The following is a 16,012-nucleotide window of genomic DNA, read 5'->3' as shown; positions in this document are numbered from 1 at the left end:
CATTGGCCCATTTTTCAGATCCGAAACGATTACTGCATCACGCTATCTGGACATTCTTCGTGAATTTGTGGCGGTACAAACTGCCTTAGACGACACTGCGAACACCTCGTGGTTTATGCAAGATGGTGCCCGGCCACATCGCATGGCCGACGTCTTTAATTTCCTGAATGAATATTTCGATGATCGTGTGATTGCTTTGGGCTATGCGAAACATACTGGAGGCGGCGTGGATTGGCCTCCCTATTCGCCAGACATGAACCCCTGTGACTTCTTTCTGTGGGGACACTTGAAAGACCAGGTGTACCGCCAGAATCCAGAAACAATTGAACAGCTGAAGCAGTACATCTCATCTGCATGTGAAGCCATTCCGCCAGACACGTTGTCAAAGGTTTCGGGTAATTTCATTCAGAGACTACGCCATATTATTGCTACGCATGGTGGATATGTGAAAATATCGTACTATAGTGTTTCCCAGACCGCAGCGCCATCTGTTGTTGACAATTGTAACTACTGTAATTCCGAAAGTTTGTCTGCCTGAAAATGTACTGTTGTCCCAAGCATATTGCAACAAACGGTGTATTTCTATCGCTGCTCGTTTAGTTTTTATTGCCGTTTCAAATATACCGGTCATTTTTGAAACACCCTGTACGTGAACTGGAGTGGCAGTCATTAAAACAAAGGCGTTTCTCGTTGCGAAGGGATACACTGAAAAGCGCTGTTTATGGACGACGTGATCCACTAACCACTCTGAGGGATCTACGCCGAATCGTAGTTCGGGAGTGGGACAATGTGTGCCTTGATGAACTTGTGGATAGTATGCCACGACGAATAGAGGCATGCATCAATGCAAGAGGACGTGCTCTGGGTATTAGAGATACTGGTGAGCACAGCAATCTAGACCACCACCGCTGAAGGTCTCACTGTATGGGGGTACTACATGCAATGTGTGGTTTTCATGAGCAATAAAAAGGGGGGAAATAATGTTTATGTTGATCTCTATTCTAGTATTCTGTACAGGGTCCGTAACTCTCGGAACCGAGGTGGGTGGAGCGGTAGCAGGTAGGCAGTTAGGCAGGCGGCCCCACCTGGCGCGGAGGCGGCCGTGGTCTTGTAGCGGCCAGCCTCGCCCTCGGCGCCGGACAGCGGGTTCTCGTAGCGCGGGCCGCCCCCGCCGCCCCCACCGCTGCCGCCCGCGCCGCTGCTCAGCTCGGCGCTGGCGGACTCCTCCCCCGCCAGGTAGCGCCTCGCCCGCGTCCTGGCCGGCGACAGCGGCACCAGCTCCACGAAGACGCTGGCGGCGGCGGCAGACCGACCCGGCACCGAGTACACCAGCGCATCTGCAACACAGCCAGCACGCCACACGTAAACAACTTGCGCGGGAAAAAAAATTTAATTGTCTGTATACCTGACGGCGGAACATAGTACAGGAAACCGTTTTGAGAAACCCGTCTGCAAATGTACAGGTTAATCAGGATGTTCTGGCCCCCCCCCCCCCCCATACTACACTACCAACCATTAAAATTGCTACACCAAGAAGAAATACAGATGATAAACGGTTATTCTTTGGACAAATATACTAGAACTGACATGTGATTACATTTTCACTCAATTTGGGTGCATACATCCTGAGAAATCAGTACCCAGACCAACCACCTCTGACCGTAATAACGACCTTGATACGCCTGGGCATTGAGTCAAACAGAGCTCGGATGGCGTGTACAGGTACAGCTGCCCATGCAGCTTCAACACGATACCACAGTTCATCGAGAGTAGTGACTGGCGTATTGTGACGAGCCAGTTGCTCGGCCACCATTGACCAGACGTATTCAATTGGTGAGAGACCTGGAGAATGTGCTGGCCAGGGCAGCAGTCTAACATTTTCTGTATCCAGAAAGGCCCGTACAGGATCTGCAACATGAGGTCGTGCATTATCCTGCTGAAATATAGGGTTTCGCAGGGATCTACTGAAGGATAGAGCCACGGGTCGTAACACATCTGAAATGTAACGTCCACTGTTCAAAGTGCCGTCAATGCGAACAAGAGGTGACCGAGACGTTTAACCAATGGCACCCCATACCATCACGCCGGGTGATACGTCAGTATGGCGATGACGAATACACGCTTCCAATGTGCGTTCACCGCGACGTCGCCAAACACAGATGCGACAATCGTGATGCTGTAAACAGAACCTGGATTCATCGGAAGAAATGACGTTTTGTCATTCGGCACCCAGGTTCGTCGTCGAGTACACCATCCCAGGCGCTCCTGTGTGTGATGCAGCGTCGAGGGTAACCGCATCCACGGTCTCCGAGCTGATAGTCCGTGCTGTTGCAAACGTCGTCGAACTGTTCGTGCAGATGGTTGTTGTCTTGCAAACGTCCCCATCTGTTGACTCAGGGATCGAGACGTGGCTGCACGATCCGTTACAGCCGTGCGGATAAGATGCCTGTCATCTCGACTGCTAGTGATACGAGGCAGTTGGGATCCAGCACGGCGTTCCGTATTACCCTTCTGAACCCACCGATTCCATATTCTGCTAAGAGTCATTGGATCTCGACCAACGCGAGCAGCAATGTCGCGATAAACCGCAATCGCGATAGGCTACAATCCGACCTTTATCAATGTCGGAAACGTGATGGTAGGCATTTCTGCTCCTTACACGAGGCACCACAACAACGTTTCACCAGGCAACGCCGGTCAACTGCTGTTTGTGTATGAGAAATCGGCTGGAAACTTTCCTCATGTCAGCACGTTGCAGGTGTCGCCACCGGCGCCAACCTAGTGTGAATGCTCTGAAAAGCCAATCATTTGCATATCACAGCATCTTCTTCCTGTCTGTTATATTTCGCGTCTTTAGCACGTCATCTTCGTGGTTTAACAATTTTAATGGCCAGTAGTGTAACATTATGAGTATTTAACATTCCACTAAGATGAATGGTAGCCAAGAGGAGGGGTCACTTTTTTTCCCCTAAAACTGTCATGAAAAATGCTTCGCGAATCAGTTACTTATAGTGCAGCTTTGAATTCCCCAACCTAATACTGGTTACCATTTTCTGTTTGCGAGCAAATGATCACTTCAAAGCATGTGTGGAAATTGCAGCCCATTCTTCCTCAAGAGTGCAAAACAGACAAGGTAGTTATGTCGGATGCTGGGATCTGAAGTCTACGTTCTGACTCTTCGCACATGCGTTCCATTGTCTTCCGACCGGGACTCTGGAAGGCCAGTCCATTCCAGGAATGTGACTGTCAACAAACTGTTGTCTCACAGTTGCTACTTTATGACAGGATGCACTGTCAAACTTTTGTAAACATCTACGGTGTGTTCAAAACGTCTCTCCGAAGTGCCGTATGGTTATTCGCCTGCCTGAGTTACTTCCCTTCAAGTGGACTCTCCCAACATTCCACTGTTCCGTTTATCTCAGCCAGCGTCAGTAGTATCGTTGGTGTGTGTCGTTACGTGTTGACGTGAGCGTTCAAGTTCAGCTCCTTTGTTCGTTTGTTTCGTTTTTGTCACTGTTAAAATGCTAACCATTTAAGAACGTGTGTTTTTAGTCGAACAAGTGTTCAAAGCTGGCGGTAAATACAGTTTCAGTTCGTCAAACATTTAATTCAGTTTTCCCGGAGGCAACATTCCCACATCGCGATACTCTGCCAGATTTGATTAACGAATTTCAAAGTACAAGTTCAGCTACAGATGCACCGAGAATTGGTCGTCCTAGCGTTTTGTCTGAGGATAAACTACTCGATATTTCCAATAAAACGTACACGAGTCCGAACAAGTCAGTAAGAAAACTCGACAAGGAAATAAACTTTTCCCATACAAAGTGACAGTCGTGCAAGAACTGAAAAATACTGATCATGGTAAGAGATTGCATTATTGTTAATAGTTAAAAAATTTCGTTCAACAAATTGGAAGGGATATTCCTAATGAAACGTTTTTCACTGATGAGGCGTGGTTTCATCTGTCCGGGTACATGAGCACGCAAAATTCTCGTATGTGGGGTACACCAAATCCATTGTGTATTCATGACGAACCACTTCATTCTGTGAAAATAGGAGTTTGAATTGCAGTTTCTAGACGTCGGATTGTGGGTCCCATATTTTTCAACGAAACAATAAACGCACTACGATACTGCAGTGATATTCTGTACCCATTCATAGGAGAACTTGTGTTTAAGTGAAATACTGAACGGTTATTTTCCACAAGATGGTGCAACCGCGCATACAGATCGTGTTTCAGTGTCACTGTTTGCTGATGTTTTTGGTGATGGCATAATTTCACAGGGACTTTGGCCTCCACGATCGCCTGACCTAACACCGCCTGACTTTCTTCTGGAGTGCTGCGAAAGCAGCTGTCTATAAAAACCGTCCAAAATCCATCGATGAATTGAAAACTGCAGTATCCACTTTCACTGTTCGGGTACAGCTTGTGTTTGGAAACATGATTAGACGAATTGAATTGTGTATTCAACAACAGGGGAGGGGGGGGGGGGGAGACCCTTTCAACATTTAATGTGAAAATTTGTAATTAAAAATGAGTATTCAATAAATTAATACCTTTTATTTCACTGAGTTTCATTTCGGTATATTCACTGCGGCATACGGCACGCGAGCCTAACAATCATACGGCATTGGGGAGAGACTTTTTGATCACCCCGTACTTTCTTACATGCTTAACATGAAAAATCAACTAATTTGTAAAGTAATCAAAAGTCTGAAGCTGTTTCATCCATAGGAGATCCATTCCTCAAAGAATTGGTCATTTAGTGGCTACTTCTAAAATTTTATCGCCATCCGTTTCTGGTGTCGCTACGCAATATCTGAATAGCGCCAGCCGGCCTGAGTGGCCGTGCGGTTCTAGGCGCTACAGTCTGGAGCCGAGCGACCGCTACGGTCGCAGGTTCGAATCCTGCCTCGGGCATGGATGTGTGTGATGTCCTTAGGTTAGTTAGGTTTAAGTAGTTCTAAGTTCTAGGCGACTAACGACCTCAGAAGTTGAGTCGCATAGTGCTCAGAACCATTTGAACCACTTTGAATAGCGCCCACCCTGCGCTCCTTTGTGGGAACCTCCGAGACCTCTAGCCAGCAATGGCGGTTACCACTGGCACAACCAGTTTTCTTCTATATCGTTTTTTCTCCTCCACGCCATTTTGACCCGATTGTTAAAACCGCTCAAATTAACCCGTTTCAAAAATAATCGATTTCCGACTTTCCATTCATGTTATTTTCTGTAATAAACGTAGAAATCCTACAAGAATTGAAAAATTGTGGCTCTCTCAGTTTCAACAGATATACAATCAAAATACTAAATTGAACAGGCTAACTGAAGGCTGGTTAGTCTGCCAACCGTTCGCTGCTTTTCTCGAAAAGTGATAAGTTGTCGAGTACTACAAAATAATCACCAGTTTTCTCATATTGATTCGAAGTTTTTTAATCTCCGCTCAAAAATCGTATTGTAGTCGGGGGTCGTACCACTGTTGTGGCATTACGAATAGCCAGTGTTAAAGGGTGAAAACTGAAGTTGAAGGCCTATACTTTTCGTGTTAAGTCGTCCGTTTTCGAGGGCTACAAGCAGATGGAGACCTATTATGTAGACAGAAGCGGCACATCAACTACTACGCACTTTTGTTTTATACTTTGAATGAACTGTTTTTTAATTTATTACTGTTACCATAAGGTTCTTTTGTTTTAATTATGTTGCAGAAATGACAGGAAAATCTCTCCTTCTTACATTTTCAGACAGAGGTTGGTGCTATTTTGCAACACGACGGGTGTCAGGCGTACAGACCAGGGCGCCCTCATGTCTTCCACACTGCACGTTCACCCGCACCTGAAGCCACGAGACACGGCAACACGGACATTGTCTCAGCAATGCTGTACCAATTTTTATGTCACTCTGTTGCTCGTCTCTGTCTGCATTATTAAAATAGCACTGATCGCATTTCTATAATAACGCAATCAAATCAATGGATCTTTTACGAACAAAATATACTCCTTTTTAAAAAACATTTTGGGTTCAAATGGCTCTCAGCACTATGCGACTTAACTTTAGAGGTCATCAGTCGCCTAGAACTTAGGACTAATTAAACCTAACTAACCTAAGGACATCACACACATCCATGCCCGAGGCAGGATTCGAACCTGCGACCGTAGCGGTCGCTCGGCTCCAGACTGTAGCGCCTAGAACCGCACGGCCACACCGGCCGGCAAACATGATTTTAATTAAAAAGGAAAGCATTTAGCACTGCTGTTATGGCTCATGGAAATTTCGTTTTTTACTCAATTAGCAAAAAAATAAACATTTGTTATAACAAAGACCGAAGTAATATCAAAAAACGGCGGTAATTCAGAACTAGAATAAAGATATCTGTTTTAACTAGGGCTACTGATATAAGATCAATATTTAAATGGCAATATCGAGTTTCGATATTTTTATTTCATATTGTTTTTATTTGTCAATGATTCGAAGATATTTAAAGTAGTTGTTTTGAAATTCTAACAGAACATAATTTTACTTTCACTGTGTGAAAGTGTCTCACTAGTTTTTGATCTCTTTTCACGTCGACTCTTTATCTTCGACTGCGTGAAGCAAGTATAGATGGCTCATACAAGTAATCCTATTGCAGTCGGGGCTGGCGGTATGAATGGAATGACAAGATTTCCGATGTGAAGAAATAACGCGTCAGTTGTGTTGGCAGGAGGAGGCCGAAATGCACGCGTTTTAGCTCACGCAGGCTGGCGTGAGGAGGGAAGAACTATACTGACGTTAGGTCTGGAACATGACAAGGAATGAGCATTCAGAAAGCGGACGTAATTAGTTTGATACTTAACTTTACTCCATTAATGATGAACGTCGCTCTTGACGGTACATGATTCACAATATTATCTATTCAGAAGACATAGTAACTGAATATGGCGCCTTGCTAGGTCGTAGCAAATGACGTAGCTGAAGGCTATGCTAAACTGTCGTCTCTGCAAATGAGAGCGTATGTAGGCAGTGAACCATCGCTAGCAAAGTCTTCTGTACAACTGGGGCGAGTGCTAGGAAGTCTCTCTAGACCTGCCGTGTGGCGGCGCTCGGTCTGCAATTACTGATAGTGGCGACACGCGGGTCCGACGTATACTAACGGACCGCGGCCGATTTAAAGGCTACCACCTATAAAGTGTAGTGTCTGGTTGTGACACATCAGTTGCGTTAAGAAAACTGATTTTTAATGCAATTAGTGTGCTATTTCTTCACATCGGCATTCTTCAAAAACAGTTGCTAAAAATGTAAAGCAAAAATCTAAATCACACTTTACAGTGGGCGGGGACATGTAAGGGGAAATGCTGATGTAATCGGCACTCGGCGCTACCAACAGAACGTGCAACGTTTAGCTCCACCACGCAATTTTGACACTACAAATCCTAGGTCGCTGGCGTTTGGAGAAATGAAGAAAACGGGGAAGTCGCCACGAAGCGTTCCGAACGACAGACCCATTGGACACCCATTATTGCTCCGTTTAAATGCAGTTACCATTGTTAGCAAAGTGGTTATGGCCAAGCGTGAACGTGCATCGATTTCCTTTCAGTTCTAGCTCTAAGAGGGACAGGCAGACTGCTAGCTTGTTGATGTACAGAATATCTAATATTAAATCAATACTTAAATATACAGATCTTAAACTGGCAGTATATTACAATGTGCAGCCAATATTCTTTTTGCCAGTACGTCGACGCTACTTCAGCCGACATCATTCAGCCGATAGATGTTACCTTTTTCTATATTTCGATGGCTGATGATTATTTTTTAAACATCGATATTTTAGGTTATCCATATTTTTAGAACTATCGACAGTCCTAGTTTTACCCTGTCGGTATTCCCACGGCTACCTCTGGCGCCTGCCACGGCAACAGTGTGGTTAGCACGCCACGACGCCGCCGATACTGAGTCGTGGCCAGCACAATCACAACATTGTGAGGTGACGGGCGCCACGCGCAGCGGACGCCAACAAAGGCCGCTCTGTTCGCACACGCGGCACGCAACGCAACTGTGCAATTGGCCACTCAGTTCCGCATAAACCCGCGCGCCGCAGCTCCGTCACTTCCTGGGACTTCCGCAACCGGCGTAGCCGCGTCCTTGGGACCACCAGAAAGCGTACACAACGCACAAAACCCCACATGTGAGTGACTTCCGCGTTCCCTGGTTTAAAAGCCGCAACAGCATAGGCAGTAGCAACCACAACAGGCGTCCGAGGTCACAAACACTTCCTTTTTTTACTTCGCTTTGACCACTTAACGAACGTCTATAAGAAGGTACGTTCTTTTCATGGGTCTTTCCTTATTTTCGTCCCAAATGTGGGCTGGAGTACACCTTTTAAAGTCTTGTTGTTGTGGTCTTCAGTGCAGAGACTGGTTTGATGCAGCTCTCCATGCTACTCTATACTGTGCAAGTCTCTTCATCTCTAACAAGGGAACATCCCCATCGCACCCCCCTCAGATTTAGTTATAAGTTGGCACAGTGGATAGGCCTTGAAAAACTGAACACAGATCAATCGAGAAAACAGGAAGAAGTTGTGTGGAACTATGAAAAAATCAACAAAATATACAAACTGAGTAGTCCATGCGCAACATAGGCAGCATCAAAGACAGTGTAAGCTCATCAGCGCCGTGGTCGCGTGGTTAGCGTGAGCACCTGCGGAACGAGAGGTCCTTGGTTCAACTCCTCCCTCGAGTGAAAAATTTACGTCCTCTATTTTCGCAAAGTTATGATCTCTCTGTTCGTTCATTGATGTCTCTGTTCACTGTAATAAGTTTAGTGTGTGTTTTGCGACCGCACCGCAAAACCGTGCGATTAGTTGACGAAAGGACGTGCCTCTCCAATGGGAACCGAAAACATTTGATCGCAAGGTCATAGGTCAACCGATTCCTCCACAGGAAAACACGTCTGATATATTCTATACGACACTGGTGACGGCATGTGCGTCACATGACAGGAATATGTTGTCGACTCACCTAACTTGTACACTTGGCGAATGGGTAAAAAGGTTTTTCTACCTTGCCCGATTTAGGTTTTCTCGTGGATGTAATAATCACTCCTAAAAAAGTTATGAAAACATAAGCGTACGTCACATAAACTGAAAATAAAATGTTAAAATTTTCACCCGAGAGAAGGCTTGAACCAAGGAGCTCACGTTCCGCAGGCGCTCACGCTAACCACGGGACCACGGTGTTTCCTTGTTGTTGCCTATCTTGCGCATGGACTACTCAGTTTGTATATTTTGCTTATTTTTTCACAGTTCCACACAACTTCTTCCTGTTTTCTCGATTGATCTGTGTTTAATTTTTCAAGGCCTGTCCACTGTGCCAACTTATAACTAAATCTGAAGGGGGTGCGATGGGGAGGTTCCCTTGTTAGTAACTACTGCCCACTACATCCTCCTGAATCTGCTTTGTGTATTCCTCTCTGTCTTCCTCTGTGATTTTTACCCCCCCCCTCCCCCACACACACACACTTGCCTCCAATACTAAACTGGCGATCCGTTGATGTTTTAGAATCAATCGATCCCTTCCTTTGGTAAGGCTGTGCCTTGTCTCCCCAGTTCTATTCAGTACCTCCTCACTACTTATGTGATCCACCCATCTAATCATCAGTATTCTTCTGTAGTACCACATTCCAAAAGTTTCTGTTCTCTCGTTCTCTAAACTGTTTATCATCAATGTTTAACTTCCATACATGGCTACACTCCATACAAATACTTTCAGAAAAACTTTTACGACAAATCTATACTCGATCTTAACAAATTTACCGCCTTCAGAAACGCTTTCGTTGCCATTGCCAGCCTACACTTTATATCCTCTCTCCTTCGACCATCATCAGTTACTTTGCTCCCAAAATACCAAAACTCATCTACTACTCGTAATGGGACACCCTCCTCTAACACTACCTTTTTTAAACAGAAATAACCGATGCTATGTATATGTAGATCCTTGTATAGGTGAACATTTTACATCTACATACATACTCCGCAATTCACCACACGGTGCGTGGCGGAGGGTACCTCGTACCACAACTAGCATCATCTCTCCCTGTTCCACTCCCAACATTCTCGGCTGTCTCACTGAAACAATTTGATTTTCTATACGATGTATTTTGTTTGAGGCTAAAATGTATAAAAAGAAATGTTACGATTGATATGTACTAACGGTTAAAAATTATTCCTGTTTTAGAAATCTTTGAAATTATAATTTTATTATTTATTATGCCAGAATTGCTAAACAGCCGACCAGTTGCAATGGATAAAGAATTCTTTACCTAGGTTTCGACAAATGGAAATTTGTCTTCTTCAGAAGGTGGCAATTTTACATTAGTAAGGACTAATGTACCATCGCCGTTTTTACAAATGGTAGGATAGGGCTATATTTCATTTTGACAAATGGATCTATGCTGACATTTGTAAAAACGGCGATGGTACATTAGTCCTTACTAATGTAAAATTGCCACTTTCTGAAGACGACAAATTTCCATTTGTCGAAACCTAGGTAAAGAATTCTTTATCCATTGCAACTGGTCGGCTGTTTATAATTTTATTACGTGGAACCGTTGCTGTTGTGCAGCTATGTTTAAAATATTTCTGGCATACTTAAAATTCATATTATTTAATTGCACAAGCTCACGCTAGTTATTAAATTTATTTCTGCATTCATTTATAAAATAATGATGTGGCTTAGTAACGATTCTTCTTTTGTCAGGGAACTATATTATCTCTCTGGAATCTTGTGAGTATCGCAGAATGTAGTAGTAGTAGTAGTAGTAGCAGGCACGTCTCTGATGGAAATGACGTGAGTTTTTTAATTTTGTCTACAACAATTTAATTCATGGGTTCATGAAAATGGAGATTGTCAAATCAGTGTGATGCAGAAGAATGGCATAAAATAAAATCATAGCAACAGATAATACTTCATCATTTTAGTCATCTGGAACCAAACACGTCAAAATTTCAGCCTTAATAATGTACCCCTAGACGCAAGAATAGGAGCCAACAACAAGACGAGAAAATGAAGATAAGCAAAAAGATTTTATTTTGTGTATCTTACGCATCTCGAAGCTTCTGAAAATAATGATGACACGATGAGAAATTTAATGGTTATGTGTGTGAGGGTAAGGTTATATACTTCAAGTGTCACATCTCCTAATTATTGTGTCTCACTGTTTAGAGGCACAAAACGCGTGGGTGTTTTCAGCTCGTTACTAAATGCAAATAGGTAGGAGGCTGAGGTGATAAGAGCTGAAGGAGACCAGGTTGCAATAATATGCGGTACGGCACACTGTTAGAGAGAAGGATTATTATTCAAGAAACACATAGTACAATGAAATTGCTTATCCTCAGTAGTTTGTAGGACTGCATGAACTAATACAACATATTCTCAGGGACTAAGCCGGATGGGCCCCTCCTCAGAGAACCACTGCAACATTACAGAACTGGCTGACGGCCGATTATGAAAGTGCGTCTGCCTAGGTTGAAATCTAGCAAAGAAGTGAACGAGGCACACTCCACTTCCGTCCAGTTGCATAGCCCGCTAGAGTGCGCTGATGGGCTGACAACCTTGTGTTGAAGCGGCGTTGTAATTGTATCTGTGGCAATGATACTACACTAATCTAATACCCCCGGTATCGCCTGATTTAATTCCACTACATTCCATTATCCTCGTTTTGCTTTGTTGATGTTCATCGTATATCCTTCTTTCAACATACTGTCCATTCCATTCAACTGCTCTTTCAAGTCCTTTGGCGTCTCTGACAGAATTACAATGCTGTCGGCGAACCTCAAAGTTTTTATTTCTTCTCCATGGATTTTAATACCTACTCCGAACTTTTCTTTAGTTTCCTTTACTGCTTGCTCAATATACAGATTGAATAGCATCGGGGAGAGGCTACAACCCTCTCTCACTCCCTTCCCAACCACTGCTTCCCTTTCATGCCCCTCGATTCTTATAACTGGCATCTAGTTTCTGTACAAATTGTAAATAACCTTTCGCTCCCTGTATTTTACCCCTGCCACCTTTAGAATTTGAAAGAGTATTCCAGTCAACATTGTCAATAGCTTTCTCTAAGTCTACAAATGCTAGAAACGTAGGTTTGCCTTTCCTTAATCTTTCTTCTAAGTAAGTCGTAAGGTCAGTATTGCCTCACGTGTTCCAGTATTTCTACGGAATCAAAACTGATCTTCCCCGAGGTCGGCTTCTACTAGTTTTTCCATTCGTCTGTAAAGAATTCGTGTTAGTATTTTGCAGCTGTGGCTTATTAAACTGATTGTTCGGTAATTCTCACATATGTCAACACCTGCTTTCTTTGGGATTGGAATTATTATATTCTTCTTGAAGCCAGAGGGTATTTCGCCTGTCTCGTACATCTTGCTCACCAGATGGTAGAGTTTTGTCATGACTGGCTCTCCCGAGGCCATCAGTAGTTCTAATGGAATGTTGTCTACTCCCGGGGCCTTGTTTCGACTCAGGTCTCTCAGTCCTCTGTCAAACTCTTCACGCAGTATCGTATCTCCCATTTCATCATCATCTACATCCTCTTCCATTTCCATAATATTGTCCTCAAGTACATCACCCTTGTTCGCTAAGTAAATTCATTTATTCTCTGTTGTCCATTTCTCAGACAAAGACTAAACAACTGCCACAAAGTTTTTGCTAACGCTATTTTCGTATTTTGTGTAGAGTTTTTAAAATTACATGATCCTTCCAGCAATCAAACATGCGACTTTTTTATCTGCTGTCTGAAGTGCTATCCGCTGCGCCATCGAACACCTGTTGGGTGTAATGTATCTGTTGAGTGTCTTCTACAAAGGAAATCGGCAATAAGTTTTGCCAAGAATAATTTTGCTGTTCTTTAGGTCGTAACTCATGACTGATAGTCGACAATCTAGTTATACAGGCCCATTCGCCAACGTACCGTAATTCCTTAGTGTTGAGCGAGTTTAATGATGTTGCAGTGAGCAGGGAAAAGAATGTCCGTTGTTGCTGATATCGCCGCTCTAAATGGGTGTAGCATAAACGCGTCAACTTTCGCAAGGCTTCCACTATCAGCGTTCATAAAATTCCTTCCTATTGGTACTTAAAAATTGTAACTGCGTTTTTCATCACTAAATAGCTAGACTGTTTGCAGAAAAAGTACGTAGAAACCTCGTAACTTTGGCTAACGGAACTGTAACACATGTATAGCTTCGTCTTAGTCCTAGCCTGTGACGTCACCAGAGCATTAGCCAATAACGGCGCGTTGTCGATCACGTTACTAGATCTTTATATTTAACGATTTTTAAGCTTTAATTAAATGAAAGTAACATTTTGTGAGAACACTGACCTTAAATGCTATTTATTTAAATGTTATAATCAATCAGAATAACAACAATCCGAACAATATTTTTGACATAGGGGAAAAGCCTATTGTAAGCGTCCAAGTGCGTGGAAACAATAGTGGCCCTTGAAAAACTATGCCATCTCTCTTCGAATGCGAGCCCGAATGCAAATAAAACAAACGAAAACATGTTTCGTAGCACTTTCTCCGCGATAACTAGAAACCAGTATTGAGTGCTGACGTGCTACGATCAACTCAGAGAAGGGACGCGGCTGTGTTTTGGACTGCCCATTCTCCGATGTGACGTCGTCCCTGCCGGTAATGAGCCTGCTAAGTTGCTCATAGCGCCAAGTCACTTTGTCTCTTTGAAAGTTGTGTAAATTACTATGCAAGTAACAAAGCGAACAGTGTGGATGATCTGCTAAAGAGACCGTTCTCCAGTAGAGGGAGTTACGTAGACCTACTCCAAATTTAAATCTAACAGGGGGAGGGTGTGGGGACGGGAATCGCCAATTTGGCTCAAACTACGTGATTAGAAGCAGGCACATGCTCCTTGCAAGTTCCTACAATATTTCGCCAGACTAAGCCATAGGGAAAGGCAGAACACACAGTAAAGATTTAGAAGCAGAGTATGAGGGATTTTTGAGCAACACTCAACGTGCCGATGCCCTGGTGCAGCGGTCAAGTGCATAGATTAAAAATTTGTCAGTTCAGGCACGAATACCGTTGCTACCATCTTTTTTTTAAAAAAAATATTTTTTGTCTGGCATTTTTAAACTATTAATTATACGAGGGTGGTTTGAAAAGTTCTCGGAATCACCACGAGAGGTCAGCGTTAGCGCAACGAGTTGTTCACGTGATATTCATTGGACTGTTTTGCCTGTAAACACGTGGCACGTCAGAGCTCTCTGAAGAGAGCTGTGGCGGTGGCGTGGCTCTGTTGTTCACTCTTACAAGGGGAGGCCGCCAATTGTGAAATTCAGATTCGATTCATACTGCGCATAATAAAAGCTCATGGCCAGAGGTGTAATGTGGCAAAGCACTAAGATGCACTTCTCAGCCGTTGTCGAGAAAACCGACAGTTAAAAAGAAACCGTTGCGGTGAAATACTCTCTACGATTTATAATTCTGTACAGCGTTGTGGCGCAGCGGTAAACGCTCGGGTTTGTAATCCGAAAGTCGCCGGATCGAATCTCGCGCCATGCAACTTTTTTCTTTAGTATTTGTTTTTTGTAATTCAAATATATATATATATATATATATATATATATATATATATATATATATATAATTCCCGGCAATCAGTTGCAACAATTATGCACATAATAAGTTGTTGAAAGTCGTTTGTCGTGGAAAAACTGGCGACTTCGAACATCATTATGTTTTCCGCAAACAAAGTTGTATTTCACAAATGTTATTAATTGTCTTCATAATGTTTATCACGTATAGTTAACGGAAGACGTAGAGACGATATTCCGAAACGAATACGTATAGCGTAAGTCAAACGTTCGAATTAGAATAGAGACCCCACGAACACAAATTTGCTGTGGCAGGTATGAAATATAAACTCCGTTACTCGGTCGTTACACTTGATGGACAGATGTTGAATGGGCCGAAACGAGCCGCCGTAGTTGCCTGCTAATTCGAAAGAAGGTAGATGCGGTCCCTAGCGCAACTTATAACAACGTCGAAAATCAGTGCGGGCGTGAGAGCTTTGGTACACCCTGTTAAACAAACGGAAAAATGGAGGCGGTACAATTGGAGAGCGATCCGCCTTCACCAACATGTATAAGCAATTCATTAATGGTTTATATATATATATATATATATATATATATATATATATATATATATATATATATATATTTGAATTAAAAAACTAATAATAAAAAAATAGTTGGATGCCGCGGGATTCGATCCGGCGACCTTCGGATTACAAAGCCGAGCGCTTACCGCTGCGCCACGACCCTGTAGAGAGTTATTAACCGTATAGAGTAATTCACCGCAACGGTTTCTTTTAACTGTCGGTTTTCTCGACAACGGCTGAGAAGTGCATCTTAGTGCTTTGCCACATTACACCTCTGGCCATGAGCTTTTATTATGCGCAGTATGAATCGAATCTGAATTTCACAATTGGCGGCCTCCCCTTGTTAGTGATTTGCGAAGATGGAAAAAAAAAGCCGAGATTCGAGCAGTGCTTAAGTACTTCGTAAAGAAAGGTATGAAGGTTAAAATGGTTAAAATGGCTCTTAAGCACTATGGGACTTCACAGATGTTAAGTCCCCTAGAACTTAGAACTACTTAAACCTAACTAACCTAAGGACATGACACACATCCATGCCCGAGCCAGGATTCGAAGCTGCGACCGTAGCGGTCCCGCGGTTCCAGACTGTAGCGCCTAGAACCGCACGGCCACACCGGCCGGCACGAAGGTATGATGGCAACGGACATTCATGCCGATTTCCAGAATACACTGGGAGAGACTGCTCCTTCATATACAACCGTTGCCAAGTGGACAAATGAATTTAAATCTGGTAGGGAGAGCTTAGACGATGAACCACGCAGTGGTCGGTAGAGATCTGTCACTACTCCAGGAATCGCCGCAAACGTGCACAAAATGGTCTCGGAGGATCGCCGGTTGGAAGTGCGTGAAATTGCTCACGCTTGCCAGAT

General features: G+C 43.6%; 1 protein-coding gene across 1 annotated transcript in view; it reads right to left on the bottom strand.

Annotated features, from left to right (window-relative positions):
• The window catches only part of LOC126426748 (plexin domain-containing protein 1), a 421,413-nt gene that overhangs the window by 86,622 nt on the left and 318,779 nt on the right, over nt 1–16,012 (bottom strand). Inside the window, exon 2 of the mRNA XM_050088735.1 lies at nt 1,086–1,337. Within this exon, the coding sequence (XP_049944692.1) occupies nt 1,086–1,337 (252 nt within the window). The remainder of the gene's footprint in view (nt 1–1,085; nt 1,338–16,012) is intronic.

Source organism: Schistocerca serialis, chromosome 11, assembly GCF_023864345.2.
Source record: "Schistocerca serialis cubense isolate TAMUIC-IGC-003099 chromosome 11, iqSchSeri2.2, whole genome shotgun sequence".
Taxonomy (NCBI): domain Eukaryota; kingdom Metazoa; phylum Arthropoda; class Insecta; order Orthoptera; family Acrididae; genus Schistocerca; species Schistocerca serialis.
The sequence above is the reverse complement of the archived record's forward strand: the minus strand, read 5'-3'. Positions and strand labels throughout refer to the sequence as shown.